At 34.9% G+C, this 19,363-nt stretch overlaps 1 protein-coding gene across 3 annotated transcripts in view; it reads left to right on the top strand.

The window, feature by feature from the left end:
* NAA35 (N(alpha)-acetyltransferase 35, NatC auxiliary subunit) overlaps positions 1–18,212 on the top strand; it is a 66,468-nt gene extending 48,256 nt beyond the window's left edge. For all 3 annotated transcript variants that reach the window (XM_006916080.3, XM_025049735.1, XM_015592639.2), the window contains exons 15-23: positions 7,519–7,585; positions 8,887–8,985; positions 9,579–9,757; positions 11,262–11,398; positions 12,235–12,302; positions 13,356–13,496; positions 13,876–13,998; positions 16,859–16,939; positions 17,835–18,212. In XM_006916080.3, the coding sequence (XP_006916142.1) occupies positions 7,519–7,585; positions 8,887–8,985; positions 9,579–9,757; positions 11,262–11,398; positions 12,235–12,302; positions 13,356–13,496; positions 13,876–13,998; positions 16,859–16,939; positions 17,835–17,894 (955 nt within the window). In that variant the 3' untranslated portion in view covers positions 17,895–18,212. The remainder of the gene's footprint in view (positions 1–7,518; positions 7,586–8,886; positions 8,986–9,578; positions 9,758–11,261; positions 11,399–12,234; positions 12,303–13,355; positions 13,497–13,875; positions 13,999–16,858; positions 16,940–17,834) is intronic.
* Positions 18,213–19,363: the final 1,151 nt, after the last annotated feature.

Below are 19,363 nucleotides of genomic sequence, written 5' to 3'. Positions count from 1 at the left end.
TCTTAAAAGCCCAAATTCTCTGTCTTCTTTCTTTATAGCTAAGGCATAAAAACTGTTGGAATCAAGTCTCTGTATAAAAAACATTCATAAAATTGATTTCTGTAACTGAAGTTTTTGCGAGGTTAACATTAGGTCTATTATGAAAAGCAAAACTTCCAAGGAGTTATCAGAAATTCAGTAAGTTTTATTGACTCTTACTACATGCAAAGCACTGTATTACGTGGGCACTATGGGAAATAATTATAAAAATAAGGTCTCTTCTCAATGATCTGAGTTTACATAGAAATAGAAAATGCAGGTAATTGATTTTTAAATTATGTTCAGATAGTGTCACTAACCTGAAAACATGCTGTCATAAGAGCTGGAAGGTATTTCAGGCAGAAATAATCATCATTTGAGTTGGCATTTTGAAAAATAAGTAGAGTTTCTCCAGTGTAGAGGGAAGAAAAGTCTTTATTTCTTAAACGAACATAGGTGAAGACTGTATGAATTTATGTATTATTAGAACAGTTTTTAGTGATTCAGCGTTCAATTTGTTGAATAAGTCATGCCACGTCTCACATAGAACTCCCTGGTAGCTTTCTTTCTTAGGTTGGGTTCCACAGAAGCAGACCCTGAGACAAAGATTTATGTATACATAATTATAAAGTGTTCCCAGGAAAACCCGGTAGAGGTGTGGGCAAGTGAGACATGAAGAGTAAGAAAGCCACCCAAAGGTGTGCTCCATGGAAAGTTCCTCTGGTTCAGTCCTGTTAAGGAGCTCTGGAGACAGTGTAGGTTACACCTCAGAGTTGTCCTAGTCAGGGACAAGGGAGTTTGAGAATTTACCCACACACCTGTCAATTAAGAACTGCCCCTTAACTGGTAGGAAATAAATTCACAAGCATCCTCAGTGTTAGTTAATATTTGTCATTTCATTCACAGTAAAAGCCAAAATCTTTATGATTGAACCTTCAAGGCCCCATGTGCTCTAGGCTAGACCCCGTCCTGGTGCCTCTCTGACCTCATTCATCTCTTAGTTTTTCCCTTCACCGGCTTTGCTTCAGCCACACTGGCCTCCTTGCTATTTCTAGAACTTACAGGCTCTTTCTCATGGCCTTTACACAGGTTTGGGGGTGGAGGGCATTTTCCTCAAAAATTATCAGGGCTGACTCCCTCACTGCCTTCAAGTCTATTCAGTGTAAGGTATGTATTTTTTAATAGGAAGCAAATCTGTAGTGATAATAGAGGTAAAGTTTTTAGCTAGGCTGATTCAGTAATACAAGTGAGAGATGAGGAAGGATTAAACTCTGGGAATATAAAAGAACAAATTTCAGTAGTAAAATTAATAGAAATAATTTCACTAGTAAAATTAATAGGATGTGACACCTAATTCAATAGGGAAAAGAAGGTAATTAAGTTGCTTTAAAAAAAAAATGATTATAGTAGTCCCCCCTTTCCCATGGGGGACCATTCTAGAACCCCCAGTGGACGCCTGAAACCGCAGATAGTCCCAAACCCTACATTTTTTCTTATATATACTTACCTTTTCACTTAAAGGATGCATATTAAACTATAGTTATCTGTGATGATAGCTCCCTTCCTGGAATTCTTTTAAGCAGTTAGGGGGGAAGTCGAAGTTTCTTCTTGAGTCTTTTGTTTCTTAAAAGTAACCGGCTTAAAATAATATCTCAAAGAGACATATTTTGGGGTGGCAAACTCTGCTCTCTCTTCACCAGACTCACTGTTCTTGAGCTTTGGGACCATTAAGTAAAACACAGTAGTTCCCACACCCCCACCCCTGCCCTTATCTGTGCCTTCATTTTCCACAGTTTCAGTTAGAGAAGTCAGTTATAGTCTGAAAATATTTAATGGAAAATTCCAGGAATAAAAAAATTCATAAGTTTCAAAGTGTGTACCGTTCTAAGTGGCATAATGAAAACTCAAGCTGTCCTGCTCTGTCCTGCCCAGGACATGAATCATCCTTTTGTCCATTGTGTCCACACTGTATATGCTACTCTCATGTTAGTCATTTAGTAGCCATCTCGGTTATTAGATCAACTGTTGAGGTATCAGTGCTTGTGTTCTAGTAATTCTTATTAAGTGGAAAGGGTCAATACAGTACAATAAGATTTGAAAGAGAGAAAGAAACCACATAAACTATGAATTTTTTATTTGTGGAATTTTCTATGAAATGTGTTTGGACCACTGTTGACCACAGGAACCATAGAAACAAATTGTGGATAAGGGGGGACTGCTTTATGTAAATAATATGTGGTCACACTTGAAAATTTAAACAATGCAGAAAAATATGTGAAGAGTCATAAAAATCACCTGAAATCTTACCTCTAAGATAACTACATTTCGATGACCATCACCGTATATATCTTTGTTTATAAAGATACATATATGGCTTTATATAAATATGATCACATTAAACAGACTGTTTTTGTAAACTTTTATTTTGTGGATTGCTTTTTTAAATTAAATTATTTTTATTTAAAAATTATCTCTTTTTCACTCAGAGATACATCATGATTTTTTCTCATATTACCTGATATAGATCCAATTCTCTTTAATGGCTGCGAAATATTTCCTAATATGAATGTATTCTAAGGAGTAGCATTATTGAGTGGAGGGGCATGTGTAGTTTTAATTTTAATAGATATTGCCAGCTCGCATTCTAAAAGATCGTAACAATCATATTTCTACTAACAATATATGAGATTATACTTTCCTTGCGTACTGACCAGCAGTAGGTGTTATTCTTTTTTTTTCCCTGTCTTTAATTCCCCTACACACAGTTCCACCCCTGCCATATGGATGTTGCTGTTTCCCCTTAAGAATTGAATCTTTGAAGGCGTTGCGTCTCCTCCCACACGCTTGCGGCGTGTACCTGGGGCCAGGTGCCCTGGGGCCTAGCGCACCCGTGGTATGGTCCGTGGCTCCACCGGGGGCACGAACCTAGGACCTTCTGCGTGTAAAGCAGATGTGCTAACCACTACACTATGGAGCCACTCCCAGGTGTTATTCTTTTTTTTTTTTCCAGTGTGTTGTGTAAGAAGCGATACCTCCTTGGAACTTTAATTTGAGCACCAATACAATATTGATTGGACATTTAAATTTTTTTAATTGCTTATTCATATCTTTTTCCCATTGACTTTTTTTGGAAAATTTCTATGAACATATATTATGGGAGGTTAATCCTTTATCTGTGATAGGCACTGCAGATTTTTTTTTCTTAATCTTTCTTTTGCTACATTAAAATTTTTGCTTTCTGTAGTGATAATTTTTTATGAGTTTTGTTTTGTTTTTTCGATCCTATGTAACTTTCAGCTTTCTCCTTTGAGATAATTTTCTCCAGCCCATATGTTGTACCACTAAATCTTTTAGATATGTTTAGGGCTTTATTCTGTACCTTAAAAATTTTAATCCTTCTTAATTCTTTTCCTATAAATGATATGAAGATAGAAATTCAACTTGATTTCATTCTAGATAGACAGCCAATTGGGTGAGCACCATTTACAATATAAACCATCATTTCCCACTGGATTAAAAGGCTATCTTTGTTATACTTAAACCGTTATGTTTTGGAATTTATTTCAGTTCCAGTGGTAATATATATTTTCTGTATTGTGGCTTTGTCTTAAGTTTTAATATTTGTTAAGACATATTCTCCTGCATCATTCTTTTTCATTCTTTTGCAAGTAGCCGTCTAGTTTTCTCAGCACCATTTATTGAAGAGACTGTCCTTTCTCCATTGTATATTCTTGGCTCCTTTGTTAAAAATTAATTGGCCATATGTAACTTTACTGAATTAATTTATTCTAACCATTTGTTGGCGGGATCTTCAGGGTTTTCTACATGTAATATGTCACCTGCAAATAGAAACAGCTAAAAATTATTTAAATAGTGTTATGATTGAATATATCAAATATTCAGGTGTATAAACTGACAGACACCTGTACCACCATCCATTTAAAGCAACATTTTTATTACTAATTTTGTTTTTTATATATTTCCTTACTGATAAGAGAATTGATAAAATTTTATAAATACTGACTATATATGATTTAATACATTTTATTCTCTTATTTTATAAATATAATAAATTAGTACCTGCTGTTGCCAGGTGCTTTTCTGGATTCTAGGGTAAGGAAGGATACACCTGCTGAAAAGGAGTTTACCTTTCAGTAGGAAAGACTAAACAGTAAATAAATTTCATAATGTCAGGTCATGATAAGTGCTATGTAGAAAGATAAAGTAAGATACAGGGATAGATGGTTCTCTTAGATATGAGAGTTGTGAAAGGCCACTTGGAAGTGGTAATATATGTGAGTGAACAGAGGGAGTGAGCCATGTAAGATTAGGGGGTGGAGCTACCTGACAGTCAACAACTGAAAGGTCCCAGAGTAGGGCTAAGTTTAGATATGAAGGAGCAGCTAATTTTAATGAATTAAATTGGTAGAGATACATAAAGCAGCAGTTCTCAAGCTTTTTTGTCTTAAGACCCTTTTACATTCTTAAAAGTTATTAAGGAACCAAATAGCTTTTATTTGTAAGGGTCATATGTATTAACTCTTTAAAAAATAACAATAACCCATTACATATTAACATAAGTAACATTTTTATGGACAATAACTATGTTTTTAAGAAAAAATAGAAAAGTGGCATTGTTTTACATTTTGCCAAATCTCTTTCATGTCTGTCTTAATAGAAGATAGCTATACACTTGTGAGAGAATAAGTGCAAAAGGCAAATAACATCTTATTATTATGAAAATAGCTTTGACCTTGTGTTCTCCCCTGGAAGCATCTCAAGGACAGCCCTACCACTACCACGAGGGTAACCTAGGCCACATTTTGAAAACTGAGTAGACTTTCAAATCCTCTTTTCTACTGTATTCTTTCTTCTCACTCCAGTCCTTAAAGTTTGTATATATCACTCTTATGAATGCTTGTTCACTTTACCCAGATATATGTGTCCTTACACAATATATCAGTTTATTTTATGTTTTTAAATTTCACTTAAGTTTTGTCACTTAAAAAAGTGCGACATCCTTTTGCAGCATTTATTTTTCAACTTTAATGTTTTGGAATCAACCAAGTTGATCCATGCAGACTTATTTCATTCATTAAAATCTACCCTTCGAAGATACTGCACTTCATTTTGCCAGTTCTCTACAATTAGATGTTTAACTTGTTTCTAATGTATCACTACTGAAATCAGTGCCGTAATGAACATCTTTGAACATTTCCCCTTATGCACATAGGCTATATACTTAGAAATAGAATTGCTGAACATAGGGTATGTGCATCTTCAACTTAACTAATTGCGCCAAATTGCTTTCCAAAACAATTGGACCAATTCATACGCCAGCCAACAGTGTATAAGGATTCCAATTTCCCTGTAGTCTAGGCTTTGGCATTATTAGACTTAAATTTTTGACAATCTGATACATGTGAAATAGATCTGTATCTTAATTTGCATTTGCCTTTATTCAACAATCTTCCGTTAGCAATTAGATTACACATTGTCACTCATTATTATCCATTTAGATTTAACTATGGTCCATCTCATTATTTGTGGATTCCATATTTGCAAATTTGCCTACTTGCTAAAATGTATTTGTAACCCTCAAATCAGTTTTCACTCTGCTGTCGTCATCTTCGTGGTCATGTGCAGAGTGGTAAAAAATTCAAGTCTCTTAACACATAGGTTGAACAAGGCAACCTTCTTCTTGCCTTCTTGTTTCAGCCCTTATATTATAAATAACACTGTTAGCTGCCATGTTTTTGTGCTTTTTGTTAATGATTCCATAGTTTAAAATGTCCTCTGAGGGTAGTGATGTGGTGTGTACTGTTCCTTACCACAAGAAGACTGTGGTGCGCCTTACAGAGAGAATGTGTGTGTTGGATGCATGAGTTCAATGCTGTGAATCAACAACATACATTACGTACGGTGTCTTGAAACAGAAGTACACATAAAACAAGGTTATGTCTTGATCAGTTGATGATGAAAATGTGACCAGAGACTGGTAGGAACATAACCCCCATATTTTACCATAGCAGCAGTGTTTCAGAGTTCTCTATTTCAGTGTCCATGGCAACTTTATAGAAGAAAACGATCACAAAACTATACTGAGAATGGACTATGTATATAGCAAAATTCATTGCATGGTATCCTGTAGATGGTTTTAAAAATTCCAGTGTTACAGATAAGACATCTGATGCTGATCTGATTCTTTTTCCTTTGTAGTGATTTGATACTTTTTTTCTGGAGGATTGTAGTTTCTCTTTATTTTAGAAGTTCAAGAGTTTTACCAGAATGTTCATGTGTGATTTTCAGATAATCCTATCTGGAACTAAGTTATTAAAGTCTCAAGTCTTCAGTCAGACCATGTTTCCTATATTTTTATTTGATTATTACTTCACCTTCATCTCTTTTCCTCTTTGTCAGAGCTCCTTATATACTATGTTCTTAAAATCTCTTCTCCATATCCCTCATGACATTTATTTGTTATTTTTGCTGTTTCGAGAAAGTTCTTCTTCTTGATCTTCAAGGCTACTTAGTGAGACTCTTTCATCTACTAAATTTTTAAATTTTTAAATTGTAGTTTTTAGATCCAGAAAACCTTTTTTTTTTTTTAATTGCTGTATTTTAGTCTCCTTCAGTAATTTTCTTACTGTAGAGATAAAAATGTAATGGACCTTCCAGCACTTCTATTTTGTGACCACCTATTTCAAGTGTTCTGCTTTTTCTTTCTCTTGGCTCCTACATGCACTGTAATTTTTCACTGCATCATCGTGGCTCTTTATCTTTGAGGCTCTGGTCACATTGCTCAGTTATGGCAACCTCTTAGGAGCAGCAAGTTGTCAGCTCCTCTCAGTGCACCAGAAGATTGTCTGCTTCTCCCTATCTCCTTAGGTGCAAAGGCTACTGACCTCCCATCTCAGGGATAAAAAAAAGAATATCTTTCATCTATTAAGTCCCTGTAGTTCCTCTAGAGCCAGAAAGGTAGAAGATCCTTCCAGACTGCTCAGGAAGGCTGTTAGTCAGAAGCGATACTTTTAACTGAGATAAGGAATGCCACAGGAGAACCACTTTGTGAGGATGGAAGATGATGAGGTGCCCAGAGTCTAGATGATGATTTTGGCCAGTAGTTGGAAATGTAGATACATCTTGAAGAAATGAGGATTCTGTGTAGTGCTTTCTTTGTAAATTACTGTTATGAGCACAGTCCCTGAGAGTATCAGTTGTAGGAAAAATGACATTGGAGTAGGGTCAGGAAGCATGGAGCCTTGGAATTTTCCTTCTCTCATTGTTAATCTGATCTTATGCAATTCAACTCTAATTGTCCAACATAGTAATGTGAAATATTTCTTAATCTGATGCTACCAGTCTTCAACTTAGCAATGTATTTGATTCCATTTTCTCTTTTTTCCACCATCCCTGTCTGTTGGAGGCACCTACAGTAATCACTGCTTCTTTCTGTAGGCCAAATAGTTTGATTTTAATGACATGACTATTATCTTACAGGTGCTGCTTATATAATAATCACCAGGCTAAGGACTGTATTGACTCATTTGTTACTCACTGTGTTCGGGTAAGAACTAAAATTTTAATCATTGTGAGGATACTTTAAAAATTGTGGGGCGTGATTCTTTCAATAACTTTAATTTGTGCTGTTTTCCATCTAATACTTCTTATTCATTTTCACTGAATAAATAGGAGGTTTCTGTCTTATGCTTGAGTAGATAGCTTCAATAACCCACAGTCTTCCTGGCAAGATTGTCAGATATGGAGGCATATTTGATGCCCTCTCAGAACCACACAAACAGGATAAATTATGACCCCCATCTGGGAAAAGAGCAGTTGTTCATTTTTTTTAAATGGACTCAAAAACTTTACTTATTTTGACGTTATAAACAAGGAGTATTTGTAACCTCCCCAGGCAGTTACTTTTGTACTACCTTAATAAGATTATAGTAAAATTAAAATTATTAATTTAGATGAAATCAAACTTTTTTCAAATCTCAAATAATTAGGAAAAAATTACAAACCTTGTGTTGGATTCAATTAATTATAAGTCATTCCTATTTAATTATAAGTTCTTTATAGAGAGCTATTTTGGGCCTGATTCCAGTATTTGCAGGCAGCATGGTATGGTGAAAGGAGAATCAATAAAAGACCAGATTTCATTTTTTATCATTAATATTTTATCATAGGCAGATCACTTTACTTTTCTATAAATTTCTTAGTCTTTAAAAAGGTGAAATGTTAATAGCACCTCTATACCTCTTAAGAGGATAGGCTAGTTATTGATCAAATGAGATAATATCTGTCAGAGCATACCATTATAAAACAATATTATAGTTGAATTCATAATTCATACTTCCTAAATCAGAGCATCCTACTTTTCATGTGTATTATCTCATTAGTGACATATTATAGTATTTCATATGAGAATACTGTATAGAGAAAGTAGGAATAGAAGAATTTTTGTCAGAACTTATAGGTATTAGCCATTACTCAAACGTTATAAGGCATTTTGGTATATTTAGAGCAACACAGAAATGTCAGCCTTCAATATTGCTTTTTGGCTTGAAATAAGCAGAAAAGGAAACTGTCCTCTTGAAATGGTGGGAAGATATCTAAAGATTGAAGGAAGATATTTTTGCTATAAAAACAAGTTTCATAAACAGTCACTTTCTTCTAGCTATTGATAAATACTGGTGTTGAATTCCTTAAAAAGAAACACCTATGTGAAAAATGACATAGGCATAATTCTTAAATACACAGCATTTTTTTCTTCCTAAAGCTAGATTTTGGAAACTTGGAATGTTAATTTTCTTTAGTATCAGGAAATTTCATATTGACAGTTAATAAATTGTATTTGTATTGCAGCCATTCTGTAGTCTTATTCAGATCCATGGACATAATAGGGCTCGACAGAGAGATAAGCTTGGTCATATTCTTGAGGAGTTTGCTACCTTGCAGGATGAGGTAAGAGCCAACAAGTTGCCATCCTTATAATATTAAGCAGTTCATATACCTCGATCAGATTTTTAAGAATAGTTGTTTGGAACAATATTTTGACTATTTAATTTTTCAATATAATGAATTTTCTTTTCATTTACCGTGTAACAGTTTCATACCAAAGTAATAGTTTAGAAAAGGAAATAAAACAATCATCCAAACCGAGAAACAACTTAAATTATTTCTTTCGATAATCAGGATAAATTATAAAATATTTGTAGAACTGTAGTTCTGTAGCAAGTTCATATTATAGTAAAAATATATTAACCATAAGTAAAGTTGTGAACATCAGCAGTATTAATAATATAACTAAAGACCTGAAGTCAATTATTTGGGGGGTTTTTTTTGTCATATAAATTGGATGTCTTTTTAGTTTAAAGAGTTTTAGCTAAATGTTATCCATTGTGAAATGAGAAATTTGGGTAAACCTAACTAAAATGTATTTGAAAGTATGAATTCTTTAGGTGGCGAGACTTACATTTTCTGCTCATGCTATTTTTAGCTGTTTAATTCTCTCATTACCTATAAAGGAAAGTAAATGTTATATTTTATTCTGATAGGCAGAGAAGGTGGATGCAGCCCTTCACACTATGCTGTTAAAACAAGAACCCCAAAGGCAACATTTGGCCTGTTTAGGTACCTGGGTCCTTTACCATAACCTTCGAATTATGATACAGTATCTTCTAAGTGGCTTTGAATTGGAACTCTACAGCATGCATGAGTACTACTACATATACTGGTAAGAGAAAAATATGAGTTAAAATTGGTAGTAGCTGGAGTAGAAAAGATCTGGGAGAGTATCTGTAGAGTATAATTTCAAGGTACTTTTTCATTTGGTGTATTTTAACATTAGTTGTGGGACGATTGGAAAGTACTGAAAAGTAGATCTACGTGATTTTGAACATCTTTAAGTACCTTAACACCACACAAATTTTTTTTCAGCCATTGAATATTTTCTTAAAAATTACTACTAAAAGTAGCACCAAGGTAACTGGATTAATTGAAGAGCTCTTATCTGTTTCTAGGGAGAAAAACTAACAACATATTTTGCCCTAACTTCAGTGAACTTAGATGCTAGCTGTGTAATGTACTTAAGTGAATTTAAGTTAAAAATTTGAACTAGATCTTCTGAGAAGAAATCATGGCTAAGATTATCATTGGGAGTATAATTGTTGCAAACTGTGGCCCTGAGGCTTTGTTTCAGGAGCTTTGGAGCTGATAAGAGATGATCCTCAGCAGAGTAGTTCTGTGCTTTCACTTGGAGATAAGGTAAAGAAACCTAGTAAGTGGATGCTTGAGAATATTTCAGGCATAGAAAAGCTGTTATAGAAAAAATAAAATTGTGCACTAATAAATTCAGTTATCTTAAATCTTTCTTAGTCTGGCAGAGTGTGGTGGTCATTTAAAAATAATAATGACCTATTGTTCATAACAAACTAAGTTTAGTATATTAGATATTAATATAGTTCATCTTTTTAATTCATTTAAATTATTTACATGAGTAAGTAAGATACTGTATGTTGGAATAACTTAACGGAGAAAGGAAAGTAATTCTCTTCCACACTGTTGATGTGGTCTTGTTATCATGGTTGCTGGGGTTCTCAACAGATAACTCTTAGCTATGAAAATTGAATTTCAACATCAACTATAGTAATATGAGAAAAATATTATTTGATATATTCTCCAACATTTATATAGATAACAAATAACTCTTAACCAGAAGGTCTTGATAAATTTTGTTAACCCATAGTAGACACTGCTATTCAAAGAAGACAGTTGATGGGGGAAATGTTCAAGTTCATTCTTTGTGGTTTGAGGCAGCTCATTGGAAGCTTTTGCGCTCTTGATTGGATTTATTGGCTTTCTTGTAATTAACAGGAAAATAAAATATTTACTTAATAGGTTGAGGTGAAACGCATTCTGATATAGTGAAACCAGTGTAATGGACATTTGTTCCATGCATATATGATTATGAAGAAATCTTTTGTAAAGTTGTAAAACCATGTTGTTGTAGGAAATTAAACAAATTTTTCAGTATTGTATGGCAACATGGCTACAATAAAGGTCAAGTTAATTCCTTGTAATGCTCATTTCTTATATAATCTATCCGTTATCTGATTGGGTAATCTGTTTTTAAAAGACTTTATAGCATTATGGAAAATAACTATTAGTACCAGTACATGTGTTGATAAAGCTATCTCATTTATACATTAACTATTAACTAACATTTTTTATCCTTTAAGGTATCTCTCTGAATTCCTTTATGCATGGTTGATGTCGACATTAAGTCGTGCCGATGGCTCTCAAATGGCAGAGGAAAGAATAATGGAAGAGCAGCAGAAAGGCCGTAGCAGTAAAAAGACAAAGAAAAAGAAGAAAGGTGCTGTGGATTACTTTTAACCTTAAGAAAAAAATAACATTGCAGTACACTTTAATTTCTACAAATAGATGAAGAGCTACCTCTGCCTCATAAGGGGTGAATTACTCATAATTTAATTCTCCCCTGTCTTCTCTTTGGAAAGTAGAAGGTAGAAACCGAGCCCCAATATTAATGATACAAGTTTTTTGGCTTCCATTCCTTATTTTGCTTTACTGCTTTGCAATTCCATGTGTCAGAGGACCTTAGGACAAGAAATAGGCACATGGAGTGTGTAAGCAAGATAGGTTGAGGAACAAGACAGCAGGAGACCTTTGATCTTTTGACAGAAGGCTGACAGCTCAGGAGGGAAGTAGATCTGGAGTTGTGCTTTTATAGTCCGCGCAGAAAGATGATTACAGCGCGCCTCGATGCACCACTCAGGGACCATGAGGAGAAAGAAGTGTTTCTGAAGGACTGCCCTACTGATCACTTGTGGAAGGGAACAGATATTCCTACATTTGTTAAAAAATATTTCGTATTTACTTAGGATTTCAATACTTTGAGTGGACTATTCAATAACCTTTCATGGGTTCCCTATTTAAGTCTCTGTATGATGAATTCAGAAGTTAAAATTACTTCATACTAGAATTTTATAGTTTTAGCTATTTGGGGAACATGATTTTTGTTTAGCCTTTCAGTTATATTTTATTATTTGTAGATTTGGCCATAAAATAATGTTTATCCTGTAAGAAAAAAATGTTTAGAATTTAGTAAACAAGATAGGATTTTTTTTTAGATTTTTTCCTGCAATAATGCAAGAGGAAAGGGGAAAGCGTATGGATGATTTTCTATTACAGTTCGCCCACTGAGCCGAGAGATCACAATGAGCCAGGCATATCAGAACATGTGTGCTGGAATGTTTAAGGTTAGTTGTTGACATTGAAGTTCTTTTTACTTTTTAGCTACATTACATTTAAATAGTTTAATTAAAATGAACTCTTTTCTGTGATTTTCTTTTCTGGATTCTAATTTCAACTTTATTTTTACTAACCATCGTTTGTAGTTAACTTTTTTCCAAGTCTAGTTGTTTTCATTAATTTGTTTACCAAACTTTTTTATTAAAAAGTATTGGGGTGACATTATTAAAATCAAGTTTCAAGTGTACAATTCAACAGCATGTCATATATATATATGGCATTGCGTATTCACCACCCATAGTTAAATTTCCTTCTGTTACCAAATATTTGACCCCTTTACTAAATATTTGAACCCATGTGGTGTGCCATATATCTTGTACTGAGTACACTACAGGATACCAAGTCTAATCAGATGTGATCCTTGTCTCAGGTGCCTAGAATGACAGGCCAGGTGGCATATGTGTGACACAGGTAATAGGAGAGGGAAGAGTTTACTTCTGATTGATGATTAGGAAAGGTTTCTTGGAAGAAATGGGGTTTGGATTTTTTTAGGAGTATATTACGAAGGAGGTAGGCTCCACGATGAATGGCTTAAACAAAAGAAGACATTTTCAAGGAGGTGTAGTATTAAGTTGTACTTGGCAATTCAGGAAATGATTTGAGGCACCCTTATGTTAAAATATATAGAACATGGACTCCTTGAAAAACAAGACCTATGCTTTTCTTACAAAAATCATATGCTACTTGTTTCTTCAGAAGTTTTTACTTGAAAGTTTCAAAGCTATTGTAAAGCATGAGGCATGGAAAAATAATGTGCATGTGGTATAATTTCACTGGGAAAAAAACAGTAACATAAACACTAGACCTTGAAAAGTTTTAATATAAAAGATGACATAACACAAAAAGGAATAGTGAAGCCAGTTTTTCTCTTCCTATTTCTGTACCTTAAATTGTTTTAGCTATGTGTAAATTGCTGTTTCTTATTTTCTTTTCTGACTTAAGGAGGATGTTCACTTTTTCATATTGATACCATCTTTTTTCTTATTCTCTTTTTCCTTTAGACCATGGTAGCATTTGACATGGATGGCAAAGTACGAAAACCCAAGTTTGAGCTGGATAGTGAACAAGTTCGATATGAGCACAGATTTGCTCCGTTCAACAGTGTAATGACACCACCACCAGTGCACTATCTACAGTTCAAGGTGAACCTGCTCATTAAAAACACCATAAAATATTTAGTCTTAGACCTTCTCAGAGATGTTTATACCTAGCCATTTTTTTAAAATAGTCAAACTATTGTTGGACCAGTGGGACAGGGCGATAAAATAGCAATTTAAATAATGTGAAAATTTTTCGGCTTCTTTTTGGATGCATTCATTATGTTAATAGTTATTTAAGTATGAATAGTATGAAGTAGTATATGAAGGTTGAGAATTTAATATTACACAGGAAAAAATAGGGACATGATGAGTGTTTGCTTCATTGTCTATATATGACTGGATAGTCAATGTAGAATTATTTAAAAATGTGTATTAGAGTTCATATAACATGTTTTGAATAACAATATTTCCCCCTTTGTAGGAAATGTCTGACCTCAATAAATACAGCCCTCCTCCTCAGTCTCCAGAACTGTATGTGGCAGCTAGTAAGCACTTTCAGCAGGCAAAAATGATATTGGAAAATATCCCAAACCCAGACCATGAGGTAAGACTGCAGTCACATTAATTCTAGAGGAAAAGCATGGCAGGAAGTACATATCTTAACTACTAGATGATAGTTTATAAAAATGAACTTTATAGTATTAATGAAGCCTATCATGTTTCTGTCAAGGATGTCATATGGCTTTGCTAACCTAATCTTGTCATACTTAAAATTTTTTGATGAAAGAGCCGACATAAATACATCTTTTGTCTAAATTTGGAAATGAAGGCAAAGAGAAATTAAGACAGAACGGTGAAGTATGAAGAACAGAAATAAGATCCAGATTGATCCACGGCTCACAATGTTAAAAATTTTTATTTTAATCTATCATTTACTTTATTAAAATATAATTATATAAATCTTAAATCTAAAAAATGATCTGGTCAGTTATCACAGGCAGTAAAAACCACCTTATCCACTTGACCATTTAAAATAAATGTTTTGTTTTTTATGACTTTGAGATAACATTTTACAGAGGTTAGAACTTGCAAAATATTTTTAGGCTTTCATTATGTTCACAATTTGCTATATATCTAATCTTATTGAAATGCATTTATTCTTTAAATGAGAGTTAACTGTAATGCATACACTATTTTGGGGATTATATCTTGGTACGACCGCCATGGAAGAGCTATCTTTCAAAAATCACAAATGCTCAGGCAGTTGTTTCTTAGGGTTTTCTTATAGATACATGTGCACATGTGGGAAGTGAGGGAAATAATAAATATACAAGAATATTCACTGCAGCAGGATTTCTGATAGAAAACAAATGAAGAAACTTAAGTGTTCATTAACTGTTAAATTATGGTATATCACACAAGGGAATACTATGCAGCCTTTAAAAGAACAAAGGTCTTCATGTACTGTAATGGAACGTTCTTCAGGATACAAGAAATGCAAAAAGCAGGGTACTAAACAGTGTATATAGAATGCTGCCATTTCAATCAAAAGGGGCGTGTATTTTCTTATATATTTCCAGAAATATATATAGAAAGACATGCATCTTGGGAGGGGAGCTGAGTGCCTTAAGGAATAGGGATAGGAGAGAAATGACTTTTTTAAAATCATATATAACCATGTAATAAATAAAAATGAAAGGGAGAAGTATAAAAATTAGACGAAGGTACTTATTCTAAGTGGCATGTTTCTTTTAGTGGACTTCATTTATTCAACAAATATTTGTTGAGTGCCTACTATGCTTTCAACACTGTGGTAGATTCCAGCAGTGAAAACAAATCCCAGCCCTCCTGAAGGGTTGGGGAGAGTGGTAGCTTGCAGTGATAAGTAAATGAATGAATAGATAGGTAAAAATAAAATAATATATTAGAAGATCACAAGTATTATGAAGAACTATCAAACTGGGAATGGGGATAGTGGCTGCTACAGGAGATGGAGAGGTAGAAAGGATTAGGCATTTGTAATAAAGTGGCCTTTGAGCAAATCTGGGAAAGTGAAGAAGGAAGTCAAGTGGCCGTCCATGGATGGAGCCTCCTAGGGTATGGGATGCACATGTGTAAAGGTGCCGAGGCAGGAGTGTGCCTGGAGTAAAGAACAGCTAAGGACTAGTATGCTGGAATGGGATGGAAAAGGGTGAGCTCCTGGAGAGTTTTGAGTAGAGTGACCAGATCTATATTCTAAAAGACCATTCTGGCCACTTTGCTAAAAATTTTTCTCAGAGCACAACTCAATGCCATTATTTTTCTCAGAGCACAACTCAATGTTATCATGGACGTTGATAGTAAAATAGTACTTGCTTCAGTTAACTGTCTCATGATAGTTTCTTGGAGTACTGTTGCATAAGTGAGGGATGTTAGAGATGTTAGAGGGATGTTTGCTAAAAATAGACTGTGGCGGGGCTAAGGGTAGAAGCATGAGAACCATTTAGTAGGCCATAGTAACCCAGATGAGAGTTGGTGACAGTAGAAGTGATCAGAAGTCATCATGTTCTCTGTATATTTTAAGGTCAAGCCAACAGGGTTGATGGATGGATTGGCTTTTGGGTAAAAGGAGTCAAATATGATTTCAGAGTTTTTGGCCTGAGCACCAGGATGGATTGAGTCATGTGGGGAAAACTGCCAGTAGAGAGGCAGGGCTGGGAAGGTCAGAGCTCAGTTTTGAACATGCCTATTGGATGCCCAGGTGGAGCTGCCATCTAGGTGGGTGGATGTGTGATCATAGTCGAGGAGGAATGGTTCATGAACTTGGTATGTTTTTCAGAGAGAGGTCAGCAAGAAAATAACACTAGGAACTTTCTTACTGCAAATTGCACATTACTCCCCTCTTAAAGAGAAATGCAGTGCTCCATTATTCGTGTGTTCAAGTGAAGCCTTTTAGACAAGTGGTAGTCAGAAATAACAACAGTTAACACTTAAAGGATCCTACTACCTGCCAGGCCTGGTTCTTAGCCCAACATATATGAACTCATTTATTCCTCACAACAAATCCTTGTGGGGTAGGTTAAAATTATCTCCATTTTTACGGATGAAGAAACTGAGGAACAGAGAGGTTAGAGAACTTGCCAGAGGTTTCAGAGGTAGTTAAGTGGCAAAGCTGAAATTTGAAAGCAGACACCAACTCCAGAGTCCATGCCCCAAATACTCTCTTACAGTGCTGCCTTTGCAGGACTTTGCAGGCTCATGTTTTGTTTGTATGAGAGCGAGATACCATAACCCTTTCAAATTTTCAGGGTCGACTAAAATAGAGTTCTTTGTTACTGAAAGAAGTACGATATTTGTTCATATTTTTTATTCGCCTTAAAAAAAAATCACCTTAAAATGTGCAAAGTTCCTATTAGTATCCATAATAATGACATTTTGATTCAATTTTATGTATGTTTGATAGCTAAATGTTGCTCATTGTTTAGGTCAATAGAATTTTAAAGGTTGCCAAACCCAACTTTGTGGTTATGAAATTATTGGCAGGAGGACACAAAAAGGAATCTAAGGTAAGTACATTGTGGGGAAAATAAATGGTCCAAAATTATTGTAAAACTTCACTTTTTTTCAATAAGATGTATAAGTATAATTACAAAAATTTTGAACACATAAAAATGATCACCCTAAAAGAGGTTGAGCAGCAGAAATTAACTAGAGCTTGCCATTTTGCCTTGAGACATGACATACATTTTGTCAACTAAAAATTTCAAAAGTCTGCCCTTCTGTTCCCCTCCATCCTCTTGTGTAAATTACTGATTGACTTGGGATAACAAAAAAATGTGTATAAATACATTTATGGGAGAGATATTTAAAAAGTCATCTGCCTTTAGAAAGGTGAATGCTTCAGTAATTTTAAGACATTTTTAATGGTTCGGGAGATGAAACATTCCTTGAGCTTCCCTGGTAATGTTATATCATCAGTGCTATATAAACATTTGACACAGAAGTTCTGCATTGGTTGGAAGCCAACTGCTGAGGCGTTTCTGGTGGCATATGCCCATTGTATGTATCTTTATTTGTTCACTCCCATTGTTTTTCTATCTTATCTCCTGCCCTGCTTTTTACCAGTGACTCTCATTTCATTGGTCAGTACTATCAGTGACTGGAAGTAAAAAAACTTGCTGACCCATGATCTTTTCCTGTAATTAAAGTCTATTTTCCTGTGTTAACTGTACTCTGAAGGTAAAAAACAGATGGTCAGAATGTTTTCTAATGAACTTCATAAATCCAGAGATAAGCTAATTTTTTCCCCTCCAGGTTAGTTCCTAACTTAATGGTTTTGTCATTAAACCAGTTTTTATTTCTGTGCTGCCTTGTCTTTAAAAATATAAAATTCTAAAATAAAAATTATCTTTATGTCCACATATTTGTTGGATACATTGATTTTTCTGATTTTCTCTATAGGTACCTCCCGAATTTGATTTCTCTGCTCACAAGTACTTTCCTGTTGTGAAACTTGTTTGAGACTGAAGGGTGACCATAAAAGGGTAAAATCGAATTTCAGATTCTATCCATCCATCAGTCTTACCACATAACATGAAGTGAAATGGATTTCTTGGATAACAACCCATTATAAGGAATACTTTTAATTTGACAGCGACATGAATGAAAACTGCTGTTTTAAAGTGGTTTATTATGTCCATGGATGAAACTGGTCTTGTTGAATGCATTGATGAGTGTTATATGGTTTTATTACAGATTTAATCATAAATCATTTTTTATGAATAAGATTGAGTGAAAATAGTGTTTGTAAAGGTTAATAAATTTCTTGACAAAAATGCACTACTGCATATGAAAAACAGTACTTTGTTGACACATGTTAAGAACTGAAGGTGTTTACTCTAACATTTGAGTAATTCAAACAAATCATCCAAAAGAAGTTTTAAATCAAGGGATTTATTAAACACTTGTATGGGATTTTGGCAAAATACATTTAAAAGGGATTTGGGGGGACCTCTAAGCTATTTAGGGAGGCTAAATTACATGGGATTGTGATTTTGTGTAATGACATCTTAAATTATATATCCATAAGAATATAGTTTTTAAAAAACATCCTTTAACTGTTACCTTTGGCACTTTTAAAAGATTGTTTAAGCCAAGCCCCTAAAAGTACCTGGTACGTTTGATACCAGCAATCAGGTGGCAGCACTGTAGGGAGTCAGGAGCTCAGTCCTTGGGTCCCCCACGAAAGATTTACATGGAGGTCCAACACTCAGAAGAAAGAGCTGACGAAAAGTAGCAAACAAGTGATTTTATTAAGTAGCCAGAGTGAAGTACACTTGGAAGAAAGTCCAAGTGGGCACCTCAATAGAGGATTGAGGGCCCCGAGAAGTTGAGGGTCAGGGTTTATATGGGCCATAAGGTTTCTTTGTTTTTCCTCTGTCCATACTACCTCAAATGGTGCGAATTTTCTGTTCCTCCCTTAGACCTTACAAGCTGGGTCCTGCGCAGTGTGCACCCATAGATGGGAAGTCATACACCTGCACCGTGGGAATTTTGAGTAGGCACATGCCCAGTTAAGTAATTTTGCCCATACCAGTTGAGTGCCCCCGGAATAAGGCTGTATAATGGTCATTTGCAGTTAACTGACTGGGAGAAGGGCAGGAAAAGGGAGAGCCAGGCACTACTAGGATTTTTTGCCTATCTGGCTTCTGACCTTGGGGGAATGAGGGAGACTCTACAATTCTGTTAGACCCCTGGTTGTGTATTTTCTTCTGTGGGCTGGTCTCAGGGCCTGTTAACCCTTCACTGTCCTCTCCCTCCGGCTCATATCAGCCTATCTACCTACCTTTTAGTTTGTTGTAATTTAAGTAGTTGTTTCTATCTTCCCAACTGTAGTATAAACTTGAGAAAAGGGACTTCATCTTTCCAGAACCTGCTTAAGATGTAAAAGACATCCTGATGGCATTGCTGCTAACCTGGGGAAAACAAGG

This window comes from Pteropus alecto, unplaced genomic scaffold (assembly GCF_000325575.1).
Source record: "Pteropus alecto unplaced genomic scaffold, ASM32557v1 scaffold206, whole genome shotgun sequence".
Taxonomy (NCBI): domain Eukaryota; kingdom Metazoa; phylum Chordata; class Mammalia; order Chiroptera; family Pteropodidae; genus Pteropus; species Pteropus alecto.
This window is presented reverse-complemented; position numbering and strand designations above follow the sequence as displayed.